Raw genomic sequence first — 12155 nt, forward strand, 5'->3', positions numbered from 1 at the left:
GTTTTCGTTGTCTCAAAAACTAAACTGGTCATGTAAAAAGACTTAAGTCCAAGTAAATGCATGGCCTTCATTTAAAAAATTTGTTTGACAATACCTAAAAGATATATGTGGAGAAAAATTTTAACAACTGTTCCCTTTTGTTCAATGTTTTTTTTCTTAGAAAAACCAAGCCCACCTGAAAAGCTTGGGGTAACAAGTGTATCCAAAGACAGCGTTTCTCTTAGCTGGTTGAAGCCTGAACACGACGGTGGAAGCAGAGTTGTACACTATGTCGTTGAAGCACTAGAAAAAGGACAAAAGAACTGGGTTAGATGCGCAGTGGTAAAGACAACCCACCATGTTGTTTCTGGTCTAAGGGAAAATCATGAATACTATTTCCGGGTCTTTGCTGAAAATCAAGCTGGGCTGAGTGACCCAAGAGAGCTCCTGCTTCCTGTTCTTGTAAAGGAACAGCTAGGTAGGTTTAAAGTTCAAAATTAATAACAGATGGACATTGATTAATTCAATCATTAGAAACTCTTTTTTACCTACATTGTCTCTACTTTTATTTTTAGAATCACCTGAAATTGATATGAAGAACTTCCCAAGCCATACCGTATATGTTAGAGCTGGTTCCAACCTTAAAGTTGACATTCCAATTTCTGGAAAGCCATTACCCAAAGTGACCTTATCCAGAGATGGTGTCCCTCTGAAAGCAACCATGAGGTTCAATACTGAAGTAACTGCTGAGAACTTGACCATTAATCTTAAGGAAAGTGTTACAGCAGATGCTGGTAGATACGAGATCACTGCTGCCAACTCCAGTGGAACAACCAAAGCTTTTATTAATATCGTTGTGTTGGACAGGCCTGGTCCTCCAACTGGTCCTGTGGCTATCAGTGATATAACTGAAGAAAGTGTGACTCTCAAATGGGAGCCACCCAAGTATGATGGTGGAAGTCAGGTTACCAATTACATTGTACTCAAGAGAGAAACAAGTACTGCAGTATGGACTGAAGTGTCTGCAACGGTTGCAAGAACCATGATTAAAATCATGAAACTGACCACAGGAGAAGAGTACCAATTCCGCATCAAGGCAGAAAACCGCTTCGGTATCAGTGATCACATAGACTCAGCTTGTGTTGTTGTTAAACTTCCATACAGTAAGTTGTGAAACTTTTAAAGATCCTGGCTTTTCCTTCGCTGTTAATGTGTTAAATGTTTGTATTAACTATGGGCTCTCTCTCTTTTGTAGCAACACCTGGACCACCATCTACACCCTGGGTATCTAATGTTACTCGAGAAAGCATCACTGTGGGGTGGCATGAGCCCGTTTCCAATGGAGGCAGTGTCGTTGTAGGCTATCATTTGGAAATGAAAGACAGAAACAGTATTCTATGGCAAAAAGCCAACAAAATGCTCGTCCGTACAACTCACTTCAAAGTCACAACAATCAGCGCTGGGCTTATTTATGAATTCAGGGTATATGCAGAAAATGCTGCTGGTATTGGGAAACCCAGCCATCCTTCTGAACCAGTCTTGGCCATTGATGCCTGTGGTATGTATTTGTCAGTTCAATCAGCTTAAGAATACAAACAGTATTCCTACAAAACAAAAGGAGATAATATGAATGCCATTAACCTGCTTTCTCTTATTACCACAGAACCCCCAAGAAATGTTCGTATCACAGATATTTCAAAGAACTCTGTCAACCTTTCATGGCAACAACCAGCTTTTGATGGAGGAAGCAAGATTACAGGCTACATTGTTGAAAGACGTGACCTTCCAGATGGCAGATGGACTAAGGCCAGCTTCACCAATGTTATTGAGACTCAATTCACTGTCTCTGGCTTAACTCAGAACTCTCAGTATGAATTCCGTGTGTTTGCTAGGAATGCTGTTGGTTCCATCAGCAATCCATCTGAGGTTGTAGGCCCCATTACATGCATCGATTCTTATGGTAAGTATTTTATAGCTCTTTGAATCCCAGTAGCTACTTAACTCATTTTTTTTCCTTAAGTTAATAACTAAGTTTATATATCTAATGGGGTTTGGGAAGAAATTATGAACTATCTAAGATACTTAGGAAAATTACTTAACTAAAAATGACTGATTCGGGCTGTAAGATGTCTAAGTCTATCTTTAATCTTTTATTATTCTTTGTCTGTGTTGATGTTTTTGTCCTTAGTTATCAGAGTTAATCATTTTTCTCCATGGGTCTTTAAATAAGGGAAAGAAACAAGAGTTCTCTTCCTTAGTTCTTCTAGCCCTATGATTAGTTCATTTTACACCAGAAAAACTGTGGCTTAGAGTGCTTGTGCAACTTCCTCAAGATCAAGAAGCTCATTAGTGATGAAGCAATATTGTCTAATGCTCTCTCTAATTCACTGTCAGTCCGAAATACTTAAACTTGACCATTCTGGGAAAATAAGTGACATATCCAACTGATAACTGTGTGAAAATTTAAATGCTATGAGAATCAAGTAACTTGTGATACTTTCTAAAAGCTCTCTAATTTCAAAAAGGAAAGTAATCACTGATCATCTAGGTAAAAGTATTTGGTCATATCCTCACATTAAGAATTTTAGGACCTCACTTTATCAGTCAAGATTTGTGGAAACTGAGTTTACAAACTCAGTGCCACTTCTCATGGCCCTAAGAAGCCTGACATAAAATCTGTCTACCATGTATGCGAATATGTTTATATGTGAATGCACACACACACACACACACACACACACACACACACACATACACACAACAGAGAGTTCAGACTTTGAAGGTCTGACATCTATTGTCCACAGTTGTTACATATTAATGAACTCAGACAAGATAAAGGAATAGAAGGTGGCCACAGGAAGAAGAAAGAGAAACTAGAGTGAAAGAAAATGATTCATGCTGCTTCTTCAACAAGGTTCTCACTACCACATTATGTTTCATGTCGAGAATAAAATGTATAATTAACTTCAGTGTACATTTAGAAGATACTTGAGTCCCTATACAATTATTGCTTTGTTACTGGAGCACAAAATCTGTTCACAGTTATTAGTGGCTTATGAAATTGTATAGGTTAATAGGCTTAGAATTACAGTATACACCCACATAATTGAGTAAGGGCCAGTAACTTCATTTTGAGGTTATTTTGGTTATTTTTCATCCTCATAATAGTTTGTTTCTCTTGCAGGTGGACCTGTAATTGACTTGCCTCTAGAATATACAGAAGTTGTCAAATACAGAGCAGGAACATCCGTGAAACTGAGGGCTGGCATTTCTGGCAAACCTGAGCCCACAATTGAATGGTATAAAGATGATAAAGAATTACAAACCAATGCACTGGTGTGTGTTGAAAACTCAACTGACCTTGCATCTATACTCATCAAAGATGCCAACCGCCTTAACAGTGGAAGCTATGAATTAAAACTAAGGAATGCCATGGGTTCAGCCTCAGCCACCATCAGAGTGCAGATCCTTGGTAGGTGTTTAATATAGACTAGTGTCATAATAATGACGAATGTTATCTAAAGCTTAGAAAGTTGAAACCAGTAAGCTTTTAAGAAGCACTAATATTGTTCTATTCTTTTATTGACAGACAAACCGGGACCTCCAGGTGGACCAATTGAATTTAAGACTGTCACTGCTGAAAAGATAACTCTTCTCTGGAGGCCACCAGCTGATGATGGTGGTGCAAAAATCACTCACTACATTGTGGAAAAGCGTGAGACAAGCCGTGTTGTGTGGTCTATGGTGGCTGAAAATCTGGAAGAGTGCATTATAACAACCACCAAAATTATCAAAGGAAATGAGTACATCTTCCGGGTCCGAGCTGTGAATAAGTATGGAATTGGCGAGCCACTGGAATCCGATCCAGTTATAGCCAAGAATTCATTTGGTGAGACACAACTTACTAGATAACTGAAGTACATGACAAATGTAGTAATAAGCTATTCTACTCGTCTGTGAATGTTCTCAAAATAGTTTTATTTTATATCACATCTCATTACCATCCTCTTCATGGGGTAAAAAAGAACATAAATGAAATTAATATTTTAGATAGGATTTGAAGATCAAAATATATACTAATGTTGATCTGTTAAATTCACTGGTCTTTTTTGTTTCTAAATAGTTACACCTGGGCCACCAAGCATACCAGAGGTGACAAAGATTACCAAGAATTCAATGACTGTTATCTGGAACAGGCCTATTGCTGATGGTGGTAGTGAAATAAGTGGCTATTTCCTTGAAAAACGAGACAAGAAGAGTCTAGGGTGGTTTAAAGTACAAAAGGAGACTATCCGTGACACCAGACAGAAGGTGACAGGACTCACAGAGAACAGCGACTATCAATACCGAGTTTGTGCTGTTAATGCCGCTGGAATGGGTCCATTTTCTGAACCTTCTGATTTCTACAAAGCTGCAGATCCTATTGGTAAGGACCCACAAATGCAGCATCTTTTGTGTGGTCAAGCTGTACATGACTGTTGTGTAATAACCATCTCATGAATGGTCATTCCAGATCCTCCGGGCCCTCCTGCCAAGATCAGAATTGCAGATACAACTAAGTCATCCATCACCCTTGGCTGGAGCAAACCTGTCTATGATGGGGGAAGTGCTGTTACTGGATATGTTGTTGAGATGAGACAAGGAGAGGAAGAAGAATGGACTATCGTCTCTACCACAGGAGAGGTCAGAACTACAGAATATGTGGTATCTAATTTGAAACCTGGAGTCAATTACTACTTCCAGGTATCTGCAGTAAACTGTGCTGGACAAGGAGAGCCTATAAAAATGACTGAGCCTGTACAAGCTAAAGATATACTTGGTATGTACGACTGGTATGATGATGCTTTTATTAGATTACTTTCAGTACTTATTTTCTTGCTTACTATATATGTCCATTTTGTGTCTACAGAGGAACCAGAGATCGACCTAGATGTGGCTCTCAGGACCTCTGTTATAGCTAAAGCTGGTGAAGATGTACAAGTGTTGATTCCCTTTAAAGGCAGACCTCCACCTACTGTCACCTGGAGAAAAGATGAGAAGAACCTTGGCAGCGATGCCAGATACAGCATTCAAAACACTGATTCATCTTCACTACTCATTATTCCTCAAGTTACTCGCAATGATACAGGAAAATATGTCCTGACAATAGAAAATGGAGTTGGCCAACCAAAGTCTTCAACTGTGACTGTGAAAGTACTTGATACACCCGCTGCCTGCCAGAAATTGCAGATGAAACATGTGTCCCGAGGCACAGTCACTTTGCTCTGGGATCCTCCTCTCATTGATGGAGGATCTCCCATAATTAATTATGTCATTGAAAAGAGAGATGCTACCAAGAGAACATGGTCTGCTGTGTCACACAAATGTTCCGGTACAACCTTTAAGGTAACAGATTTGTCAGAGAAAACACCATTCTTCTTCAGAGTTCTTGCAGAAAATGAAATTGGAATCGGGGAGCCCTGTGAAACTACAGAGCCAGTGAAGGCTGCTGAAGTACCTGCTCCCATACGCGATCTCTCAATGAAAGATTCAACAAAGACCTCTGTTATCCTGAGCTGGACCAAACCTGACTTCGATGGTGGAAGTGTCATCACAGACTATGTTGTGGAAAGGAAAGGTAAAGGTGAACAAACGTGGTCACATGCCGGCATAAGCAAAACCTGTGAAATTGAGATTGGACAACTTAAAGAACAGTCTATCCTGGAATTCAAAGTGTCTGCTAGAAATGAGAAGGGGCTGAGTGATGGCGTCACTATTGGGCCACTTACAGTGAAAGAACTTGTCATTACACCTGAAGTTGACCTGTCAGAAATCCCTGGTGCACAAATCTCTGTGAGAATTGGACATAATGTACACCTGGAATTACCTTATAAAGGAAAACCCAAACCATCTATCAGTTGGCTGAAAGATGGTTTACCATTGAAAGAAAGTGAATATGTTCGTTTCAGCAAAACTGAAAACAAAATTACCTTGAGTATCAAGAACGTCAAGAAGGAGCATGGAGGAAAATACACTGTTATTCTTGACAACGCAGTGTGTAGAAATTCATTCCCCATTACGATCATCACTCTTGGCCCACCATCAAAGCCCAAAGGACCCATTCGATTTGATGAAATTAAGGCAGACAGTGCCATCCTGTCTTGGGACATACCTGAAGACGATGGAGGAGGAGAGATTACTTGTTATAGCATTGAGAAACGGGAAGCTTCCCAAACTAATTGGAAGATGGTGTGTTCCAGTGTTGCCAGGACAACTTTCAAAGTTCCTAATCTGGTCAAAGATGCTGAATACCAGTTTAGAGTCAGGGCAGAAAACAGATACGGAGTCAGTGAACCACTTGCCTCAAACATTATTATTGCAAAGCACCAATTCAGGATTCCTGGCGCCCCTGGAAAACCAGTAATATACAATGTCACTTCTGATGGCATGTCCTTGACTTGGGATGCACCAGTATATGATGGTGGTTCAGAAGTTACTGGATTCCATGTTGAGAAGAAAGAAAGAAATAGCATCCTCTGGCAAAGAGTTAACACATCACCAATATCTGGAAGAGAATACAGAGTGACTGGACTAATCGAAGGGCTGGATTACCAGTTCCGTGTATATGCTGAGAATTCTGCTGGCCTAAGTTCACCTAGTGACCCAAGCAAATTTACCTTAGCAGTTTCCCCAGTAGGTAAGTGACCATTATTTGCTGAAATGTTTAATTAAGCAAGCAACTATATTAGTAATAAATCCAACACTGCTTTCTTCCACATTCTTATCTAGCTTCCTGTCACTAGTGAATTGGTTATATGAAGCAAGAAGAATGATTTTTAAGTCAATACAATAAAAATAATTTCAAGTTATCTGAAAGACTAGAACAGAAACTTGAAACTAATGACTGTATTCTGAAATTTCACTCATGTTACTTTTCTACTACTGATGATTGAGAGATGGTTACAGGAGTAATGCTGCATTTAACTTTCTTATAATTTTTCAGACCCACCTGGCACTCCTGACTACATCGATGTCACCCGGGAAACTATTACACTTAAATGGAACCCTCCATTGCGCGATGGAGGCAGTAAGATTGTGGCCTACAGCATTGAGAAACGGCAAGGGAATGATTGCTGGGTTAGATGCAACTTTACTGATGTCAGTGACTGCCAATACACAGTTACAGGACTTAGTCCTGGGGATCGATATGAGTTCAGAATAATTGCAAGAAATGCTGTTGGAACCATAAGCCCACCCTCACAGTCTTCTGGCATTATTATGACAAGAGATGAAAACGGTAAGTATTTCCAACCGATAACCAAAAGGCATTCACATTTTAAAACAAAAATTTTGAGGAGGTTTTCTTGCATATATCTCTGATTCTTAATCCACCAGTTCAATGAAAATCTAAATAAAATATTTGATTCTACTATAACAATAATAAAATAAGGAAATATTGTTGACCCCTAGGCTGTAAAAGAACAGAAATGTCCTTTCATACAAACTACCCTGGGTTGCTATGTGGATGAAGTAGGTCTATTTTTTAACCCCTTAGATGAAAAGAAAACAAATGTAACTGACTTGTTATTTTTACCATGTCTGTTACTTTGCTTGATTCCCATATAAAATGCACCTAAGTAGAAATGGAGGTCTTACCTTTGTAATAAGAAGTCCACCAATAATAGCTGTCTACACTGGAGCTAAGATACAATGTACATCGAATTACACAATCATTACCATGCTTAAGTACAGCTGATAGCTTCTTACATGAACTTGTTTGATTATACAATGGTATTCAGAACTAAATATTTTGTAGCTATTTCACTTCTGTTTTAAAAGATGGCTGTGAAAAATTAATAACATGACAAGTATAACAAAGGAAATATCTAATAATGTGCAAATACTTGCCAGAATCCTCTGGCATATATAATTGGATAGTCTAAACTCTCAATTTTCAACCCTGCTTCCAAAGTTGCTTTTCCTGGTCATTCCTTCCCAGGATTTATGATATAGTACTAATAAAAAAAATCATGTTTGTATGTGTCTTTATTAAGCCAAAATAAAACATATTAATTTTTTCTTCTGTTTCTTTCATAGTTCCACCAACAGTAGAGTTTGGCCCTGAGTACTTTGATGGTCTTATTATTAAGTCTGGAGAGAGCCTTAGAATTAAAGCTTTGGTACAAGGAAGACCAGTACCTCGAGTAACTTGGTTCAGAGATGGAGTAGAAATTGAAAAGAAGATGAATATAGAAATAACAGATGTGCTTGGATCCACCAGTCTCTTCGTTAGAGATGCTACCCGAGAACATCGTGGTGTATATACAGTAGAAGCCAAAAATGTATCTGGCTCTACAAAAGCAGAAATTACTGTGAAAGTACAAGGTACTTTTAAAATATCTTCTCAGTGTTAAAATGTATGGGACTTGGGTAAGAAGAACTTAATTATACCTTAATGAATAGGAAAATAAACTAACCCTGGAAAATTTTGCTTATAGATACACCTGGAAAAGTGGTTGGGCCAATAAGATTCACCAATATTACTGGTGAGAAGATGACCCTGTGGTGGGATGCACCACTCAATGATGGCTGTGCACCTATTACTCACTACATCATTGAAAAACGAGAAACCAGCAGACTTGCTTGGGCACTCATTGAGGATAAATGTGAAGCTCACAGTTATACTGCTATCAAATTAATAACTGGCAATGAATACCAATTCCGTGTTTCTGCAGTTAACAAGTTTGGGGTTGGCAGGCCACTTGAATCTGACCCCGTGGTCGCTCAGATACAATACAGTAAGTCCATTTTTTACTCAGTGGTGCTATGCATTAAATTAACTTTCGAAGTAAAAAAATATCTAACTGAATTTTGCACTTGTTTTCCTCATCTTACAGCGGTTCCTGATGCCCCTGGCATTCCAGAACCTAGCAATGTAACAGGCAACAGCATTACTTTGACATGGGCAAGGCCAGAATCAGATGGTGGCAATGAGATTCAACACTACATCCTTGAAAGGCGAGAAAAGAAAAGCACAAGATGGGTGAAAGTCACCAGCAAACGACCAATCTCTGAGACTAGATTCAAAGTCACTGGTCTGGTAGAAGGCAATGAGTATGAATTCCATGTCATGGCTGAAAATGCCGCAGGAGTAGGCCCTGCAAGTGGTATCTCAAGACTAATTAAATGTAGAGAGCCTGTGAACCCACCGAGTGCTCCCACAATAGTCAAAGTGACTGACACATCAAAGACAACCGTGAGCTTAGAATGGTCCAGGCCAGTCTTTGATGGTGGCATGGAAATAATTGGGTACATTATAGAAATGTGCAAAGCTGACTTAGGAGACTGGCACAAGGTGAACACAGAGGCATGTGTGAAAACAAGATATACTGTCACTGACCTGCAAGCAGGTGAAGAATACAAATTCCGGGTTAGTGCTATCAACGGTGCTGGAAAGGGAGACAGCTGTGAAGTGACTGGCACAATTAAAGCAGTTGACCGATTATCAGCTCCTGAATTGGACATTGATGCAAATTTTAAGCAGACTCACATTGTTAGAGCTGGGGCTAGTATTCGCCTCTTTATTGCCTACCGGGGCAGACCTACACCTACAGCTGTATGGAGCAAGCCGGACTCTAATCTTAGCATTCGAGCTGATATCCATACAACAGACTCCTTCAGTACCCTTACTGTGGAAAACTGTAACAGAAATGATGCAGGGAAATATACCCTTAGCGTGGAAAACAACAGTGGCACTAAGTCCATCACATTCACTGTAAAGGTGCTAGACTCTCCAGGGCCACCTGGTCCCATTACCTTCAAGGATGTGACCCGGGGATCTGCAACCTTGATGTGGGATGCTCCTCTCCTTGATGGCGGTGCCCGAATCCATCACTATGTGGTAGAAAAACGAGAAGCAAGTCGCCGTAGCTGGCAGGTGGTCAGTGAAAAATGCACTCGCCAGATCCTCAAGGTCAATGAACTGACAGAAGGCGTTCCATACTATTTCCGTGTTTCTGCAGAAAATGAATATGGTGTTGGTGAACCCTATGAAATGCCAGAACCAATTGTAGCCACAGAACAGCCTGCTCCTCCTAGGAGACTCGATGTCGTGGACACTAGCAAATCCTCTGCAGTCTTAGCTTGGCTTAAACCTGACCATGATGGAGGCAGTCGGATCACTGGCTACCTGCTCGAAATGAGACAAAAGGGATCTGACTTCTGGGTTGAAGCTGGTCATACCAAGCAGCTGACCTTCACAGTGGAACGCCTTGTGGAGAACACTGAATATGAGTTCCGTGTGAAGGCCAAGAATGATGCCGGCTACAGTGAACCTAGAGAAGCTTTCTCATCTGTCATCATTAAGGAGCCTCAAATTGAGCCCACTGCTGATCTCACTGGAATTACCAATCAGCTAATAACTTGCAAAGCTGGAAGCCCATTTACCATTGATGTGCCAATTAGTGGTCGTCCCACCCCCAAAGTAACATGGAAACTGGAAGAAATGCGACTTAAGGAGACAGATAGAATGAGCATCACAACAACAAAAGATAGGACCACCCTATCTGTAAAAGAGAGCATGAGAGGGGACTCTGGCAGATATTTCTTGACCCTGGAAAATACAGCTGGTGTTAAAACGTTCACCATCACCGTTGTGGTCATTGGAAGACCAGGTCCAGTAACTGGCCCTATCGAAGTCTCATCTGTGTCAGCTGAATCATGTGTCCTGTCATGGACCGAACCTAAAGATGATGGAGGCACTGACATTACTAATTACATAGTTGAAAAGCGTGAGTCTGGTACAACAGCTTGGCAGCTTGTCAATTCTAGTGTCAAGCGCACTCAGATTAAAATCACTCACCTCACAAAATACAAGGAATATTCTTTCCGTGTCAGCTCAGAGAACAGATTTGGTGTCAGCAAGCCTCTAGAATCAGCACCAATAGTTGCTGAACATCCATTCGGTAAGAAAACTAAAAATCATATTGCATTCTCTGTTCGTATTTCCAGTGAATTTTATCAAGTTATACTTACATTTGATATCTTTGTTTATACCTAGTCCCACCAAGCGCTCCTACCAGACCTGAAGTCTACTATGTATCCGCCAATGCCATGTCTATTCGTTGGGAAGAACCCTACCATGATGGCGGCAGTAAAATCATTGGCTACTGGGTTGAAAAGAAAGAACGGAACACCATTCTTTGGGTGAAAGAAAACAAAGTGCCTTGCTTAGAGTGCAACTACAAAGTGACTGGTTTAATTGAAGGACTGGAATATCAGTTCAGAACGTATGCACTTAATGCTGCTGGTGTTAGCAAGGCCAGTGAAGCTTCGAGACCTATAATGGCTCAAAACCCAGTCGGTATGCATTAAAATTGAAGGATAATCATGTTAATTACAATTATTTGTACTAGAGCTCAGTGCTGTATTTTAATCTCATTGTATATCACTTCTAGATGCACCAGGTAGACCAGAAGTGACAGATGTCACCAGATCAACAGTGTCCCTCATTTGGTCTGCTCCAGTGTACGATGGAGGCAGCAAGGTGGTGGGCTACATCATAGAGCGCAAGCCCGTCAGTGAGGTTGGAGATGGCCGCTGGCTGAAGTGCAACTACACCATTGTATCTGACAATTTCTTCACTGTGACTGCTCTCAGTGAAGGGGACACCTATGAATTCCGTGTGCTGGCCAAGAATGCAGCAGGCGTAATTAGCAAAGGGTCTGAATCCACAGGCCCCGTTACTTGCCGAGATGAATATGGTAAGAAAGAGTCAATGTTCTCCTTTCACATGATCACAGTTTTTGTGAAAATAACCTCAGATATTCATGCGCATCCATTTTGCCTGTCACAGCTCCTCCTAAAGCTGAACTGGATGCCAGATTACAAGGTGATCTGGTGACCATCAGAGCCGGTTCGGATCTTGTTCTTGATGCTGCCGTTGGTGGCAAACCTGAACCCAAAATAATCTGGACCAAAGGGGACAAAGAACTAGACGTCTGTGAAAAAGTCTCTTTGCAATACACCGGCAAACGAGCCACTGCTGTGATCAAGTTCTGTGACAGAAGTGACAGTGGGAAATACACATTAACAGTGAAGAATGCCAGTGGGACCAAGGCTGTGTCTGTCATGGTCAAAGTGCTGGGTAAGCAGATCAAATGGTCTTGTATTTTTCCAGCATTTTCATGGGTGCCCAG

At 40.7% G+C, this 12155-nt stretch overlaps 1 protein-coding gene across 1 annotated transcript in view; it reads left to right on the forward strand.

Moving 5' to 3' along the window:
• Ttn (titin) overlaps positions 1-12155 on the forward strand; it is a 285547-nt gene that overhangs the window by 254169 nt on the left and 19223 nt on the right. The window contains exons 278-293 of the mRNA XM_042688233.1: positions 161-457; positions 555-1142; positions 1235-1537; positions 1643-1939; positions 3164-3451; positions 3569-3868; positions 4103-4405; positions 4493-4798; positions 4889-6655; positions 6962-7255; positions 8056-8343; positions 8457-8756; positions 8856-10922; positions 11018-11320; positions 11415-11720; positions 11813-12103. Of these exons, the coding sequence (XP_042544167.1) occupies positions 161-457; positions 555-1142; positions 1235-1537; positions 1643-1939; positions 3164-3451; positions 3569-3868; positions 4103-4405; positions 4493-4798; positions 4889-6655; positions 6962-7255; positions 8056-8343; positions 8457-8756; positions 8856-10922; positions 11018-11320; positions 11415-11720; positions 11813-12103 (8298 nt within the window). The remainder of the gene's footprint in view (positions 1-160; positions 458-554; positions 1143-1234; positions 1538-1642; positions 1940-3163; positions 3452-3568; positions 3869-4102; positions 4406-4492; positions 4799-4888; positions 6656-6961; positions 7256-8055; positions 8344-8456; positions 8757-8855; positions 10923-11017; positions 11321-11414; positions 11721-11812; positions 12104-12155) is intronic.

Source organism: Dipodomys spectabilis, unplaced genomic scaffold (assembly GCF_019054845.1).
Source record: "Dipodomys spectabilis isolate Male_0828 unplaced genomic scaffold, ASM1905484v1 ptg000115l, whole genome shotgun sequence".
NCBI lineage: Eukaryota > Metazoa > Chordata > Mammalia > Rodentia > Heteromyidae > Dipodomys > Dipodomys spectabilis.